Source organism: Bombina bombina, chromosome 4 (genome assembly GCF_027579735.1).
Source record: "Bombina bombina isolate aBomBom1 chromosome 4, aBomBom1.pri, whole genome shotgun sequence".
Lineage (NCBI taxonomy): Eukaryota > Metazoa > Chordata > Amphibia > Anura > Bombinatoridae > Bombina > Bombina bombina.
In genome coordinates, this window is record NC_069502.1 from 491,258,362 (window position 1) to 491,277,087 (window position 18,726).

The 18,726-nt window shown below is 38.0% G+C and overlaps 1 protein-coding gene across 1 annotated transcript in view; it reads left to right on the top strand.

Annotated features, from left to right (window-relative positions):
• HCRTR2 (hypocretin receptor 2) overlaps positions 1-18,726 on the top strand; it is a 359,074-nt gene that overhangs the window by 311,655 nt on the left and 28,693 nt on the right. Inside the window, exon 5 of the mRNA XM_053711967.1 lies at positions 10,319-10,542. Coding sequence (XP_053567942.1) covers positions 10,319-10,542 — 224 coding nt within the window. The remainder of the gene's footprint in view (positions 1-10,318; positions 10,543-18,726) is intronic.

Here is an 18,726-nt window from a genome sequence, read left to right on the forward strand (position 1 = left end):
TTTGACAGCACGAGCAGTAAGTCTCTAGCGCAAGGCACTGTGATATCCTCCATGGGGTCCAGATACCTCATGGTTTATTGCCAGGTTTAAATAGGTCTCCAAGCCCTCCAAAAATTTAAATATTTTAGATAGCAGTAGCTCCTCAGTGTACGAGTGTGATATAGAAGTGGCCACCAAACAATTTTAGTCATCGGGTCCCTCGTGTAGAGATGCATGTGTGTGCTCCGTCCTAGGACCTGATCAGTAGATGGCAGGTCTATTACTAAGCACCATGGCAGATCTTCCCGAACATGTGTAGTTACGCACCTCCAGAGTTTAGTAGGGTCAATTCAGCATCATTTGGTTGTGTAGGTGGAAGGTTTTACTGTTGGGGGGGTGTTTGTATTTTTTTACAGGTAAAAGAGCTGATTTCTTTGGGGCAATGCCCTGCAAAAGGCCCTTTTAACGGCTATTGGTAGTTTAGTTTAGGCTAGGGGGGGCTTTTATTTTGGGGGGGGGGCTTTTTTTGATAGGGCTATTAGATTAGGTGTAATTAGTTTAAATATCTGATCATTTATTTTTATTTTGGGTAATTTAGAGTTTGTTAGTTTTTGTAATTTAGTTAATTGTATTTATTTTATGTAATTTATTTAATTGTAGTGTAAGGTTAGGTGTTAGTGTAACTCAGGTTAGGTTTTATTTTACAGGTAAATTTGTATTTATTTTAGCTAGGTAGTTAGTAAATAGTTAATAACTATTTACTAATTCTACCTAGCTAAAATAAATACAAACTTGCCTGTGAAATAAATATAAACCCTAAGCTAGCTGCAATGTAACTATTAGTTATATTGTAGCTAGCTTAGGGTTTATTTTATAGGTAAGTATTTAGTTTTAAATAGGAATTATTTATGTAATGATAGTAATTTTTATTTACATTTATTTTAATTATATTTAAGTTAGGGGGTGTTAGGGTTAGAGTTAGACTTAGGTTTAGGGTTTAATAAATTTAGTATAGTGGCAGCGACGTTGGGGGCGGCAGATTATGGGTTAATAAATGTAGGTAGGTGGCGGCGATGTTAGGGGCGGCCAATTAGGGGTTAATAATATTTAACTAGTGTTTGTGATGTGGGAGTGCAGCGGTTTAGGGGTTAATATGTTTAATCTAGTGGCGGCGATGTTCAGAGAGGCAGATTAGTGGTTAATAATTTTATTTTAGTGTTTGCGATGCGGGAGGGCCTCGGTTTAGGGGTTAATAGGTAGTTTATGGGTGTTATTGTACTTTTTAGCACTGTAGTTATGAGTTTTATGCTACTGCTTTGTAGCGTAAAACCCATAGCTACTGACTTTCAGTTTACGGTATGGATCTTGACGGTATTGGCTGTACCACTCACTTTTTGGCCTCCCAGGCAAACTCGTAATACTGGCGCTGTGGAAGTCCCATTGAAAAATGAAATTTTGAAAGCTGTGGTAATTACATTGCGTTACGGCCAAAAAAGTGTGCGGTGCAGCTAAATCTGCAAAACTCGTAATAGCAGCACTAGTGAAAAAGAGCCTTAACGCTGCTTTTTCACTCATACTGCAAAACTTGTAATCTAGCCATTAGTTATTTCACGATTTTCAGTGTGAGAATTTTAAAGGGACAGTAAAGTCAAAATTAAACTTTTATGATTCAGATAGAGCATTACATTTTAAACAACTTTCCAATTTACTTCTGTTATCAAATTTGCCTCATTTTCTTCGTAATTTTTACTGAAGAGTAAAACTAGATAGGCTTATAATTGCTTAGGAGTGTGCACGTGTCTTTAGTACTCTTTGGCAGCAGTGTTTTGCAACATTGTATAACAAAGCTACAAATAATTTTGCAAAACACTGCTGCCATAGATTACTAAAGACATGTGCACACTCCTAAGCTATTATGAGCCTATCTAGTTTTACTCTTCAGTAAAAGTTACCAAGAAAATAAGGCAAATTTGATAACAGAAGTAAATTGGAAAGTTGTTTAAAATGTAATGCTCTATCTGAATCATGAAACTTTAATTTTGACTTTATTGTCCCTTTAAGAACCAGTTTTAGAAGCTGAGATAAGTTGTGGCTACTTTGTTTTGATGGAAATTAATATCTTGCAGTGTTCTTCTTAATTTTACATTAATATCTCTCCAAGATGGACAATGTGATTTCATTTATGAATGAACAATATTTTTTTTTTTTTTAAAAAAACCTATTAAAAGTTTTAAAAACCCCATTGATCAACCATGTGCAGTATACCCATCATGATTATATATAATGGACATTCATACTGTCTAACAATTAACATAAACGCCACTCTATCCAATTACACACAGATTCCACAAATACCACAAACCCATTGATTGGCATCCATTATCCGCAGTTTAAGTGCTGTTGTGGGAAAATGGAGATCAAACCCTGTGTAAGTTAAACATTTTGGCTGTGTTTAATTTGGAAAGATTGTGATCACTTTGGCCTAGATTTAGAGTTTGACGGTAGCCGTGAAAACCAGCGTTAGAGGCTCCTAACGCTGGTTTTAGGCTACCGCCGGTATTTGGAGTCAGTAAGGAAAGGGTCTAACGCTCACTTTTCAGCCGCAACTTTTCCATACCGCAGATCCCCTTACGTCAATTGCGTATCCTATCTTTTCAATGGGATCTTTCTAACTCCGGTATTTAGAGTCGTGTCTGAAGTGAGCGTTAGAAATCTAACGACAAAACTCCAGTCGCAGAAAAAAGTCAGTAGTTAAGAGCTTTCTGGGCTAACGCCGGTTCATAAAGCTCTTAACTACTGTGCTCTAAAGTACACTAACACCCATAAACTACCTATGTACCCCTAAACCGAGGCCCCCCCACATGGCCACCACTCTATAAAAAATTTTAACCCCTAATCTTCCGCTTCGTACACTGCCGCCAACTACGTTATCCCTATGTACCCCTAATCTGCTGCCCCTAACACCGCCGACCCCTATATTATATTTATTAACCCCTAATCTGCCGTCCCCGCTATTGCTGACCCCTGCATATTATTATTAACCCCTAATCTGCCGTCCGCATGCCGCCGCAAGCTACATTATAGCTATGTACCCCTAATTTGTTGCCCCTAACACCGCCGACCCCTATATTATATTTATTAATGCCTAATCTGCCCCCCTCAACGTCGCCTCCACCTGCCTACACTTATTAACCCCTAATCTGCCAAGCAGACTGCACCGCTACTATAATAAAGTTATTAACCCCTAATCCACCTCACTCCCGCCTCAATAACCCTATAATAAATAGTATTAACCCCTAATCTGCCCTCCCTAACATCGCCGACACCTAACTTCAAGTATTAACCCCTAATCTGCCGATCGGAGCTCACCGCTACTCTAATACATTTTTTAACCCCTAAAGCTAATTTTAACCCTAACCCTAACACCCCCCTAAGTTAAATATAATTTTATTCTAACGAAATAAATTAACTCTTATTAAATAAATTATTCCTATTTAAATCTAAATACTTACCTGTAAAATAAACCCTAATATAGCTACAACATAAATTATAATTATATTATAGCTATTTTAGGATTAATATTTATTTTACAGGCAACTTTGTATTTATTTTAACCAGGTACAATAGCTATTAAATAGTTAAGAACTATTTAATAGCTAAAATAGTTAAAATAATTACAAATTACCTGTAAAATAAATCCTAACCTAAGTTACAATTAAACCTAACACTACACTATCAATAAATTAATTAAATACAATACCTACAATTATCTACAATTAAACCTAACACTACACTATCAATAAATTAATTAAATACAATTCCTACAAATAAATACAATTAAATAAACTAAGTACCAAAAATAAGAAAGAACTAAGTTACAAAAAATAAAAAAATATTTACAAACATTAGAAAAAAATTACAACAATTTTAAACTAATTACACCTACTCTAAGCCCCCTAATAAAATAACAAAGACCCCAAAAATAATAAAATGCCCTACCCTATTCTAAATTACAAAAGTTCAAAGCTCTTTTACCTTACCAGCCCTGAACAGGGCCCTTTGCGGGGCATGCCCCAAGAAATTCAGCTCTTTTGCCTGTAAAAAAACACATACAATACCCCCCCCCAACATTACAACCCACCACCCACATACCCCTAAACTAACCCAAACCCCCCTTAAATAAACCTAACACTAAGCCCCTGAAGATCTTCCTACCTTATCTTCACCTCACCGGGTCCTGGCTCCAAAATCTTCATCCAACCCAAGCGGGGGCTAGACATCCTTCATCCGGCGGCTGAAGAGGTCCAGAAGAGGCTCCAAAATCTTCATCCTATCCGGGAAGAAGAGGCGATCCAGACCGGCAACCATCTTGATCCAAGCGGCATCTTCTATCTTCATCTGATGAGGACCAGCTCCATCGTGAAGACCTCCAGCGCGGATCAATCTTCTTCCGACGACGTCCAACTGAAGAATGACGGTTCTTTTAAGGGACGTCATCCACGATGGCGTCCCTTGAATTCGGATTGGCAATCGGATTGAACTTGAATCTGATTGGCTGATTCCATCAGCTAATCAGAATTTTCCTACCTTAATTCCGATTGGCTGATAGAATCCTATCAGCCAATCGGAATTCGAGGGACGCCATCTTGGATGACGTCCCTTAAAGGAACCGTCATTCTTCAGTTGGACGTCGTCGGAAGAAGATTGATCCGCGCTGGATGTCTTCACGATGGAGCCGGTCCTCATCGGATGAAGATAGAAGATGCCGCTTGGATCAAGATGGTTGCCGGTCTGGATCACCTCTTCTTCCCAGATAGGATGAAGATTTTGGAGCCTCTTCTGGACCTCTTCAGCTGCCGGATGATGGATGCCTAGCCCCCGCTTGGGTTGGATGAAGATTTTGGAGCCAGGACCGATCGGTGATACCTGGTGAGGTGAAGATAAGGTAGGAAGATCTTCAGAGGCTTAGTGTTAGGTTTATTTAAGGGGGGTTTGGGTTAGATTAGGGGTATGTGGGTGGTGGGTTGTAATGTTGGGGGGGGTATTGTATGTGTTTTTTTACAGGCAAAAGAGCTGAATTTCTTGGGGCCTGCCCTGCAAAGGGCCCTGTTCAGGGCTGATAAGGTAAAAGGGCTTTGAACTTTAGTAATTAGTTATTAGTGGGCTTAGAGTAGGTGTAATTAGTTTAAAATTGTTGTAATTTTTTTCTAATGTTTGTAAATATTTTTTTCTTTTTTGTAACTTAGTTCTTTTTTATTTTTTGTACTTTAGTTAGTTTATTTAATTGTATTTATTTGTAGGAATTGTATTTAATTTATTTATTGATAGTGTAGTGTTAGGTTTAATTGTAACTTAGGTTAGGATTTATTTTACAGGTAATTTTGTAATTATTTTAACTATTTTAGCTATTAAATAGTTCTTAACTATTTAATAGCTATTGTACCTGGTTAAAATAAATACAAAGTTACCTGTAAAATAAATATAAATCCTAAAATAGCTATAATATAATTATAATTTATATTGTAGCTATATTAGGGTTTATTTTACAGGTAAGTATTTAGCTTTAAATAGGAATAATTTATTTAATAAGAGTTAATTTATTTTGTTAGATTCAAATTATATTTAATTTAGGGGGGTGTTAGGGTTAAAGTTAGACTTAGCTTTAGGGGTTAATAAATTTATTAGAGTAGCGGTGAGCTCCTGTCGGCAGATTAGGGGTTAATACTTGAAGTTAGGTGTCGGCAATGTTAGGGAGGGCAGATTAGGGGTTAATACTATTTATTATAGGGTTATTGAGGCGGATTAGGGGTTAATACATTTAATATAGTAGCGCTCAGGTCCGGTCGGTAGATTAGGGGTTAATAAGTGTAGTTAGGTGGAGGCGACGTTGGGGGCAGCAGATTAGGGGTTAATAAATATAATATAGGGGTCGGCGATGTTAGGGCAGCAGATTAGGGGTACATAGGGATAATGTAGGTGGCTGAGGTGTACGGAGCGGCAGATAAGGGGTTAAAAATAATATGCAGGGATCAGCGATAGCGGGGGCAGATTAGGGGTTAATAAGTGTAAGGTTAGGGGTGTTTAGACTCGGGGTACATGTTAGAGTGTTAGGTGCAGACGTAGGAAGTGTTTCCCCATAGGAAACAATGGGGCTGCGTTAGGAGCTGAACGCGGCTTTTTTTTGCAGGTGTTAGGTTTTTTTTTCAGCTCAAACAGCCCCATTGTTTTCTATGGGGGAATCGTGCACGAGCACGTTTTTGAAGCTGGCCACGTCCGTAAGCAACTCTGGTATCGAGAGTTGCAGTGGCGGTAAATATGCCTGTACGCTCCCTTTTTGGAGCCTAACGCAGCCATTCTGTGAACTCTCAATACCAGAGGTATTTAAAAGGTGTGGCCAGAAAAAAGCCAGCGTTAGCTACGTGGGTCGTTACCGACAAAACTCTAAATCTAGGCCTTTGTTAATGAGATAAATGGAAATATTAAAACTGGCCCCAATGTATGCTTTCCATTTCTTCTGAGTTTCTATAAATAAATATCATCATTTAGTTTATCCTAGTTCTTAGTTATCCTAGATTTAAAAGTATTTTCTTTGTATATTGTATTTGTCTGCAGAAGCAAGTTAGTAAAGGTTATAAACAAGCTTATAAAGTAACTGCCTTACATTGTTTAAACTCCTTAAACATTGGTATAATCCACTCAGCCATTGTTTGCTAGATTTAGTGCCTTATATCTTATATATATATATATCTATATTTGTCCTTGAATTGTCCTCAGAAAAAGGGATTAGATAATTGAAAACCTAGGTTTTAACATGGTGACATTGTTCAATTATCTGTTAATTAATATCTCATTCTGCATAACTACAGCATATGTACAGCATAAACTGAATTAGAGTTAATTTAAATAATATAATAATTCAAATAATCATCTAGATAATAGCTGTATTGTAGCAAGTTCAATTTAATTAGTAAAAACCTGTGACTCATCAAGAAAAGATCTCTGCTAATCTAAACATTGCAGACGTATATGATCTGATGGGTTTTTAAATATGATCTCTATAAACTAATGTCCTAAATGAATAAGTAATATTTGTTTTGAATTGTTTCAAATATGTTATCATATTTGCAATAAACATAAATGCAAAAGTTATTTATGATTATTTACTTTTGTTGTATTGAGTTCTTTAAAATTTTTCATCTAAACAATGTATTCATTAAAATTATAATTCCCTCTAAAACGTACAATTGATATTTTGTAATATTATTTGCTTATTTAAATAATCAGAAACTAATTAAAGTGTTATTTTCTATATTTTCTGGAGGCCTAGATTTAGAGTTGGGCGGTAGCCATGAAAACCAGCGTTAGAGGCTCCTAACGCTGGTTTTTACCGCCCTCTGGTATTTGGAGCCAGTCATTAAAGGGTCTAACGCTCACTTTCCAGCCGCGACTTTTCCATACCGCAGATCCCCTTACGTCATTTGTCCTATCTTTTCAATGGGATCTTTCTAACGCTGGTATTCAGAGTCGTGGCTGAAGTGAGCATTAGAAATCTAACGACAACACTCCAGCCGCAGAAAAAAGTCAGTAGTTAAGAACTTTATGGGCTAACGCCGGTTTATAAAGCTCTTAACTACTGTGCTCTAAAGTACACTAACACCCATAAACTACCTATGTACCCGTAAACCGAGGTCCCCCCACATCGCCGCCACTCGATTAAATTTTTATAACCCCTAATCTGCCGACCGCCACCTACGTTATACTTATGTACCCCTAATCTGCTGCCCCTAACACCGCCGACCCCTATATTATATTTATTAACCCCTAACCTGCCCCCCACAACGTCACCGCCAGCTACCTACAATAATTAACCCCTAATCTGCCGCTCCGTAAACCGCCGCTACCTACATTATCCCTATGTACCCCTAATCTGCTGCCCCTAACACCGCCGACCCCTATATTATATTTATTAACCCCTAATCTGCCCCCCTCAACATCGCCTCCACCTGCCTACACTTATTAACCCCTAATCTGCCGAGCGGACCGCACCGCTACTATAATAAAGTTATTAACCCCTAATCCGCCTCACTCCCGCCTCAATAACCCTATAATAAATAGTATTAACCCCTAATCTGCCCTCCCTAATATCGCCGACACCTAACTTCAATTATTAACCCCTAATCTGCCGACCGAATCTCGCCGCTACTGTAATAAATGGATTAACCCCTAAAGCTAAGTTTAACCCTAACCCTAACACCCCCCTAAGTTAAATATAATTTAAATCTAACGAAATAAATTAACTCTTATTAAATAAATTATTCCTATTTAAAGCTAAATACTTACCTGTAAAATAAACCCGAATATAGCTACAATATAAATTATAATTATATTATAGCTATTTTAGGATTTATATTTATTTTACAGCTAACTTTGTATTTATTTTAACCAGGTACAATAGCTATTAAATAGTTAAGAACTATTTAATAGCTAAAATAGTTAAAATAATTACAAAATTACCTGTAAAATAAATCCTAACCTAAGTTACAATTAAACCTAACACTACACTATCAATAAATTAATTAAATAAAATACCTACAATTACCTACAATTAAACCTAACACTACACTATCAATACATTAATTAAATACAATACCTACAAATAACTACAATTAAATAAACTAACTAAAGTACAAAAAATAAAAAAGAACTAAGTTACAAAAAATAAAAAAAATATTTACAAACATTAGAAAAATATTACATCAATTTTAAACTAATTACACCTACTCTAAGCCCCCTAATAAAATTACAAAGCCCCCCAAAATAAAAAAAATGCCCTACCCTATTCTAAATTTAAAAAGTTCATAGCTCTTTTACCTTACCAGCCCTGAACAGGGCCCTTTGCGGGGCATGCCCCAAGAAATTCAGCTCTTTTGCCTGTAAAAAAACCCATACAATACCCCCCTCCAACATTACAACCCACCACCCACATACCCCTAATCTAACCCAAACCCCCCTTAAATAAACCTAACACTAAGCCCCTGAAGATCTTCCTACCTTATCTTCACCTCGCCGGGTATCACCGATCGGTCCTGGCTCCGATATCTTCATCCAACCCAAGCGGGGGCTGGCGATCCATAATCCTGTGGCTGAAGAGGTCCAGAAGAGGCTCCAAAGTCTTCATCCTATCCGGGAAGAAGAGGCGATCCAGACCGGCAACCATCTTGATCCAAGTGGCATCTTTTATCTTCATCCGATGAGGAACGGCTCCATCGTGAAGACCTCCAGCACGGATCAATCTTCTTCCGACGACGTCCAACTGACGAATGATGGTTCCTTTAAGGGACATCATCCAAGATGGCGTCCCTCGAGTTCCGATTGGCTGATAGGATTCTATCAGCCAATCGGAATTAAGGTAGGAAAATTCTGATTGGCTGATGGAATCAGCCAATCAGAATCAAGTTCAATCTGATTGGCTGATCCGATCAGCCAATCAGATTGAGCTTGCATTCTATTGGCTGATCGGAACAGCCAATAGAATGCGAGCTCAATCAGCAGGGGTACATAGGGATAATGTAGGTGGCGGGGGTGTACGGAGCGGCAGATTAGGGGTTAAAAATAATATGCAGGGGTCAGCGATAGCGGGGGCGGCAGATTAGGGATTAATAAGTGTAAGGTTAGGGGTGTTTAGACTCGGGGTACATGTTAGAGTGTTAGGTGCAGACGTAGGAAGTGTTTCCACATAGAAAACAATGGGGCTGCGTTAGGAGCTGAACGCGGCTTTTTTGCAGGTGTTAGTTTTTTTTTTCAGCTCTAACAGCCCCATTGTTTTCTATGGGGGAATCGTGCACGAGCACGTTTTTGAAGCTGGCCGGGTCCGTAAGCACCGCTGGTATCGAGAGTTGAAGTTGCAGTAGATATGCTATATGCTCCTTTTTTGGAGCCTAACGCAGCCATTCTGTGAACTCTAAATACCAGCTGTATTTAAAAGGTGCGGCCAGAAAAAAGCACGCGTAGCTAACGTACCCCTTTGGCCGCAGAACTCTAAATCTAGGCGTTAGTGTTTCATAGTTTGTGAAGATACATTTTCTCATTTATGTTCAAATTTATAGAAGCCTATTTCAGATTTATAATATTGTTTGACTATTTTATCCTTTGTATGACTTTTGTAGTGTCAACAACCATCAACAGTGAAATATGAGGAGCAGATAAAGATTACATTTCCATTCAAACTCATTATGACACAACCAATTAATTTAGTTATATGAAAGACACAGCACGTTTTTGCTGAATCACACATTTGGTAAATAATTTGACATAATTAATTTCCTGCATCTTTTAACAGATTCCAGGAACCTCATCAGTAGTTGAAAGGAAATGGAAACCTTTGCAATGTCCAATGCAGTCTAGAATCCAAGGTCAACAAGCCAGTAAACCAAGAATGAATGCTGTGGCAGCTGAGATAAAACAGATCCGTGCAAGAAGAAAAACAGCACGCATGCTTATGGTTGTTCTCATCGTGTTTGCAATTTGCTACCTTCCAATTAGTGTCCTTAATGTTCTTAAAAGGTATGTTTTTTTATCAAAATTAATAATACAATGCATGATAGCATTCTTATTAATCAATATCTGTGCCTATATGGCAGTCACTATCTAAAAAGGCAAAAGACAGACTCAAAGGAACAATAAACTATTTGGTGAATGGTTAATATTCATTATGGTATTGCTTTTCCTCCTGTGTCTGCAGTTCTCTTTACAGACATTGTCTTTTTTTAACCTTTTAAAGGTGCTGGTTGGTGGTGCTCTGCATCTTTATACTGGGTGCTATATTGTTACACCCTACGGCAGAAGCAGTGTACATTCCTAAATCAGTAATGTTGCTGGCTTTTTAATAGTTGTAACTTGCACTTTGGGTTAGAATACACAACTGAGTGCAGGAGTTTTACATCCTACTAGAATACACAACTGAGTGCAGGAGTTTTACATCCTACTAGAATACACAACTGAGTGCAGGAGTTTTACATCCTACTAGAATACACAACTGAGTGCAGGAGTTTTACATCCTACTAGAATACACAACTGAGTGCAGGAGTTTTACATCCTACTAGAATACACAACTGAGTGCAGGAGTTTTACATCCTACTAGAATACACAACTGAGTGCAGGAGTTTTACATCCTACTAGAATACACAACTGAGTGCAGGAGTTTTACATTTGTAACAGCTGCTGCAATAATATACAACTCCTACTCTGTATTGTGCAAATGTAACTATAGTGCACAAGACAACAACGTCACTGATCTGTGAGTGGGCACTGCTTCTTTCACATATACTGTACATATGTGTATGTAGTAGGTACATATATCCCTACTCATAAACTCCCCCACACAACTAAAATTATATCCTGGGGTGACTTAGGCAACTAGTGCTCTGTAAACCTTAAAGGGATATAAAACCTAAAACTTGTTTGTGATTCAGACAGAGCATACCATTTTTAAAAAGTTTCCAATTCACTCCTATTATCAAATTTTCTTAATTTCCATGATATTCTGTGTTGAAGAGATACCTAGGTAGGCATCTAGAGCAATACATGGCAGGAAAAAGTGTTCCCTTCTAGTGCTCTTGCAAATAGATAACATTCTTTCAAAACTGTTGCCATATAGTGCTAGAGAAAGGGACTGCCTTCTAAGCATACGTCCCTGCTTTTCAACAAAATATGCCAAGAGAACAAAGTCAAATTGATAAAAGAGGTAAATTAGAAAGTTGTTTAAAATTTGCATGCTCAATCTATATCAAGAAAGAAACATTTTGGGTTTCATATCCCTTTAACTAAAATTCATTTTCCAAAAGATAATAAACCTAACTGGTATTCTAGATCCCAATGCAAAAAATCATAATGGCTGACCCAATGGCCCCTATTTATGAAAGGCCTTTCGGACATGATCCGACATTGCGGATCATGTCCGACAGACCTCGCTGAATGCGGAGAGCAATACGCTCTCCGCATTCAGCATTGCACCAGCAGATCTTGTGAACTGCTGGTGCAACGCCGCCCCCTGCAGATTTGGGGCCATTAAGGGTGTCAATCAACTCGATCGTATTCGATCGGGTTGAATTGTGGCAATCTCTGTCCGCCTCCTCAGAGCAGGCGGACAGGTTATGGAGCAGCAGTCTTTAGACGGCTGCTTCATAACTGGTGTTTCTGGTGAGCCTGAAGGCTCGTCAGAAACACTGGCCCTCAAGCTTAATACGGAGCTTGATAAATGGGCCCCTATATCTTCACTGCAATTACGCCAGTTGTGACAACCCCCACTGCAAATATACCTAACTTTACAGTCCTTATAACCCATTTTAAAGCTCATTATTGTGCAGAATTTTGCCATAATGTTATTTTTATAAAACAGCTTTGGCTGACTCTATAGAAAGTTCTGTCATAAAATAATAATTTTGAAGTATTGTAAGTAAGCAGCACATTGAGAACTATTAATATTACTTTTAGCTGCAAACATCTTTATCCTCTGCAAGGCAAACTAGAGGTCAATATCCCCTTAATGACCACAGCACTTTTCCATTTTCTGTCCGTTTGGGACCAAGGCTATTTTTACATTTTTGCTGTGTTTGTGTTTAGCTGTAATTTTCGTCTTACTCATTTACTGTACCCACACATATTATATACCGTTTTTCTCGCCATTAAATGGACTTTCTAAAGATACCATTATTTTCATCATATCTTATAATTTACTATAAAAAAATTATAAAATATTAGGAAAAAATGGAAAAAAACACACTTTTTCTAACTTTGACCCCCAAAATCTGTTACACATCTACAACCACCAAAAAACACCCATGCTAAATAGTTTATAAATTTTGTCCTGAGTTTAGAAATACCCAATGTTTACATCTTCTTTGCTTTTTTTGTAAACTATAGGGCCATAAATACAAGAAGCACTTTGCTATTTCCAAACCATTTCTTTTCAAAATTAGCGATAGTTACATTAGAGCACTGATATCTTTCAGGAATCTCTGAATATCCATTGACATGTATATATTTTTTTTAGTAGACAACCCAAAGTATTGATCTAGGCCCATTTTGGTATATTTCATGCCACCATTTCACCGCCAAATGCAATCAAATACAAAAAATCGTTTACTTTTCACAAATCTTTTCACAAACTTTTGGTTTCTAACTTAAATTATTTACAAACAACTTATGCAATTATGGCATAAATGGTTGTAAATTCTTCTCTGGGATCCCCTTTGTTCAGAAATAGCAGACATATATGACTTTGGTGTTGCTTTTTGGTAATTAGAAGGCCGCTAAATGCAACTGCGCACCACACGTGTTTTATGCCCAGCAGTGAAGGGGTTAATTAGGGAGCATGTAGGGAGCTTTTTGGGGTAGTTTTAGGTTTAGTGTAGTGTAGTAGACAATCCCAAGTATTGATCTAGGCCAATTTTGGTATATTTCATGCCACCATTTCACCGCCAAATGCGATCAAATTAAAAAAAACGTAAATTTTTTCTCAATTTTAGGTTTCTCACTGAAATTATTTACAAACAGCTTGTGCAATTATGGCACAAATGGTTGTAAATGCTTCTCTGGGATCCCCTTTGTTCAGAAATAGCAGACATATATGGCTTTGGCGTTGCTGTTTGGTAATTAGAAGGCCTCTAAATGCCGCTGCGCATCACAAGTGTATTATGGCTAGCAGTGAAGCGGTTAATTATGTAGCTTGTAGGGAGCTTGCAGGGTTAATTTTAGCTTTAGTGTAGAGCTCAGCCTCCCACCTAAAACATCAGACCCCCTAATCCCTCCCAAACAGCTCTCTTCCCTCCCCCACCCCACAATTGTCCCCGCCATCTTAAGTACTGGCAGAAACTCTGCCAGTACTAAAATAAAAGGTATTTGGCCCTTTTTTAAAAAAAAAAAAAGAAGAAGCATATTTACATATGCTGATGTGTAGGATCCCCCCTTAGACCCCAACCTCACTGATCCCCCACCAAACAGCTCTCTAACCCTTCCCCTCTGCAATAATGGGCGCCATTTTGGGTACTGGCAGCTGTCTGCCAGTACCCAGTTTTGTAAAAAAATGTGCCTTTTTCTTTAAAAAATACCCTTTTCTGTAGTGTAGCTTCCCCCCCCCCCCACCAAGACCAACCCCCAACCCCTTCCAGGTCCCTTAGATTATATTGTTAATATAATATTTAAATAGTGTTTTTAACTTTTTTTTTTCTGTAGTGTAGCGGTTCCCACCCGCTCCCGCCCCGTGCACGCGCCCGCCCACCACCCCCTGTGCACGCGAGCGCTCCCGTGCGCGCTCCCGTAGCTCCCGCCCCCGATCCCGCCCCCCTCCACTCCACACAGAGCATCGATGGCCGCCCACCCGCCTCCCACGTAAGCTCCCACCCACCAACAATACCGGCCATCGATGTCCGGTGCAGAGAGGGCCACAGAGTGGCTCTCTCTGCATCAGATGGCCAAGGGGGGTTATTGCAGGATGCCTCCATATCGAGACATCATTGCAATAACCGGAAAGCAGCTGGAAGCGAGCAGGATCGCTTCCAGCTGCTTTCCAGACCAAGGACGTACGCCACACGTCCTCGGTCATTAACTGTATTTTTTTTGAGGACGTGTGGCGTACGTCCTTGGTCGTTAAGGGGTTATGGAGGCCAATCATCAAAGCTGATATTTGGTACTGGAGAGACAATATCCAGCTCCAAAGAATTGCTGGCCTTATAGACATCTGCTACAAAAAAAACACTTAACCTTCTCTCAATTCTCTCTTCTCTAAATTGGCCAATAATCACTGGCGTTCCTTATATAACCCCTGCAAGTCCAGATCTCTCCACTAGGGATGCTCTAGAAAAGTCAATTTGTTTTATTTCTTGTATCCTGAAATTGTAGACCCTCAGAAAATACATACATACAAAATACATGTTCTGTCCAATGCTCTTTTAAAGGGACATTCAACACTAAATACATGCTAGATAGAATGATGCATTCAAAGAATAGTTAATAATTAGTCTGAGAGTAACATGTAGATGTATTTTTTTTAAATTTCATTAGCTGTTGAAATATTATATATATATATGTGTTACCTTCTCTGTTGTGGCCAATTAATGACAGTTATAAATAGGTCACTAGAGTGTGCAGCCAATGGCTGTGTGGAATATAACAGTGTTCTTCACCTCCATTTATACCAGGAACTGACAAACTCAGGAAGTGAAAAATAGCATCTGAGTTTGTGATGTCAAATAAGTTTATGTAACCTAAAAAAATAACAGAGAATTTAGAACATCAACTAATATTGTGTTTTTTGTTAATTTTGTTTAATAAAGAATAAATAATTGGGTATAATTTATACAAGACATTATCAATCACCTGACAGCATTCTCACCAATTCTGTGGTTATAATATAGCTTCCTCAATCCCAGTGTCGGATGCTTGTTTACTTTTTGTGTGAAGAGAGCATTGAGATTTTTGTTTGTGACTGTGTAACAGTGTACTGTAAATTGCTTTTACCTTATGTGTTTCCATGACTTGTAATGCCAGCTGCAGAGTGTAACATGTATGAGAAATTCATCCTTTACATTTATTTTTTTATTTGAAATAGTTGTTTTTTATCTTTGAAACCACAACCCATCAAAATGGGTTAAGCTTTCACTGATATCAGATTTCCTTATTTTATCAGTTTCTGTACACACAAATGCTTCTTTATCTTATCTTTGCCTATAAAGCAAATCTCAATATTTAGTGACCAATAATTTAAAGGTCTCCAGGCTGGCGAGATTGTTTAAGAATGCTTGTCAGTACTTCCTTTTCCCTGGTGGAATGATTTAAAGCCATTTTTCCCCCTGAAAACAGTGTGTCTCTCTAAGGGGCATACACTGCATTTCCATATGGGAAGGAGATGCATACATTGCAAAGGTGCACAAAGAAAATCATAATTTAATCATTTTTCAATTATCTTACCATTAAGGACCAATGCTCTCTCTACATTTCTGCGGTGTTTGTGTTTAGCTGTAGTTTTCCTCTTACTCATTTACTGTACCCACACATATTATATACCATTTCTCTTGCCATTAAACTGACTTTTTAAATATACCATTATTTTCATCATTTTATAAAATGTACTAAAATATGATTTAAAAAAATTTAAAAAAAACCCACACTTTTTTCTAACTTTGACCCCAAAATCTGTAACACATCTACAACCAAAAACACCCATGCTAAATAGTTTCTAAATTTTTAGAAATACCCAATGTTTACATGTTCTTTGCTTTTTTTTGCAAGTTATAGGGCAATAAGTACAAGTAGCACTCTGCTATTTCCAATTTATTTTTTTCAAAATTAGCGAAAGTTACATTATAACACTGATATCTATCAGGACTCCCTGAATAACCCTTCACATGTATATATATTTTTTTTAGTAGACATCCCAAAGTCTTGATCTAGGCCCATTTTGGTATATTGCATGCCACCATTTCACCGCCAAATGCGATCAAATAAAAATAAATCATTAACATTTTCACAAACTTTATTTTTCTCACTGAAATTATTTACAAACAGCTTGTGCAATTATGGCACAAATGGTTGTAAATGCATCTCTGGGATCTAATTTGTTCAGAAAAAGCAGACATATATGGCTTTGGCATTGATTTTTGGTAATTAGAAGGTCACTAAATGCAGCTGCACACCACTTGTATTATGCCCAGCAGTGAAGGGGTTAATTAGGTAGCTTGTAGGGTTAATTTTAGCTTTAGTGTATAGATTACCCTCCCACCTGACACACCCCCCACCACCTGATCCCTCCCTAATTCATCTCAAACAGCTCTCTTCCCTCCCCCACCCCACAATGTTTACCCCCATCTTAAGTACTGACAGAAAGTCTGCCAGTACTAAAATAAAAGGCTTTTTTTATATTTTCTGCAGTGTAGGATCCCCCAACCTCACAGATCCCTCCAAAACAGCTCTCTAACCCTCCCCCCTCTACCTATTTGCAGCCATCTTAGGTACTGGCAGCCGTCTGCCAGTACCCAGTTTGCTGCAATTTAGGCTAATTTAAGAACAATAAAATAAAACATTTTTTTCTGTAGTGTAGCTGCCCCCCCCCTCAATACCATGCCACTCTACAGCTCCCAGATTACTTTCCAAACTCTTATCCCCCCTCCTTCACACTCATTAGCTACCTATTTTTTTCTGTAGCGTATCGGTCCCACCCACACCCACCCCTCTCACACCCCTCTCATGCCCCCTCTTGCCCTCCTCCTGCCCCCTCCAGCGATGGACCGCCCACCCCCTCCCTCCTATATCTCCCACGCCACCAACGATCAGCATCATTGCTGGCCGATGCAAAGAGGGCCACTCAGTGGCCCTCTTTGCATCGGTTACTACCTAAAAGGTATTGAACGATGTCTCAATATTGTGTTGAGGTGTTTTTTGGAGGATGTACCTGGAAGGTCCTTGGTCGTGAGGGGTTAAAATATGAGACAAAACAAATTGAACCATTCACACAAAAATATGTATTGTTAAGGTACATCAAACATCATAACAAAATTGTAAGTGAACGGGCGGGAAAGAAAAAGGGAGAAAGGGAGAAAGGCACTACTTGGATAGAGTTAACCTATTTTGAGTATATATGAAAATATCACAAAATGTTTAATTAGGAAAAGTGCTGTACACATAAGGGAACATTGCAAATGAAGGTCTAGACCTACAGAAATTATGTAACTAGAAAGCACTCATAAACTCTATGCTAGCCACAATGACAATTGTGTATATATATGTAACCATGAGAAAACAACAACCAATGCTAAGGGGAAAGCAGCGGTTAAAATATTAAACTTTATTGGTTTAAGATTATAAGTGATTATAACTCTGTGAAAAGTTGCTCTTTAAAGTTATGCGGTTGAAATGTGGGTCTAAAATCACATAGCCGTATTGGTATTTAATAGATTCTATCGTTACACAGTGAACACTAGCGCTAATAGTCTCCTGTGAGTTAGCAACAAATAACACTAGATTTCTACCCCACGCTGACTATCCTATACCTTAGCACAGCGTGGGGTAGAAATCTAGTGTTATTTGTTGTTATTTGACATTATTCCCAACTGTATCAGTCTAATTTAAATGTAATTATAAGCAATAAATATACTGACATCCTGCTTCCTTATCAGTCTTTTCAAATCGTCCTTTTCAGTAATACACTAATATTATACATGGACAATATAAGTTACTGCCTCACATCTCTGCATTATCTTAGTGTCTTTTGATTATTACAGTAACAGCATTTACATTGTGTTTTCTACAATCCAATAATGCATGAACCTTGTTCTCTTTAGTGCAAACCATTATACATCTCATAGTCTAGTGAGATTATAATCGTATATTGTCTCACACTACCGATTTCTACCCACATAGGCAATGACCTAATCGGACCAATCACAGATTCGATTATACCACTTTTTGCTTTATATGTCTTTTGTCCCATTTTAATCTTAAACCAATAAAATGTAGTATTTTAACCGCTGCTTTCCCCTTATGATTACAATTGGTTGTTATTTTCTCATGGTTACATATATATATACACAATTTTCATTGTGGCTAGCATAGAGTTTATGAGTGCTTTCTAGTTACACAATTTCTGTAGGTCTAGACCTTCATTTGCAATCATAGCTAAATTGTTCACCAAAAATTGTATTTTATCAAAAATTTGTATGTAAATTAAAAATATGCACAGCGTAATTCATAATT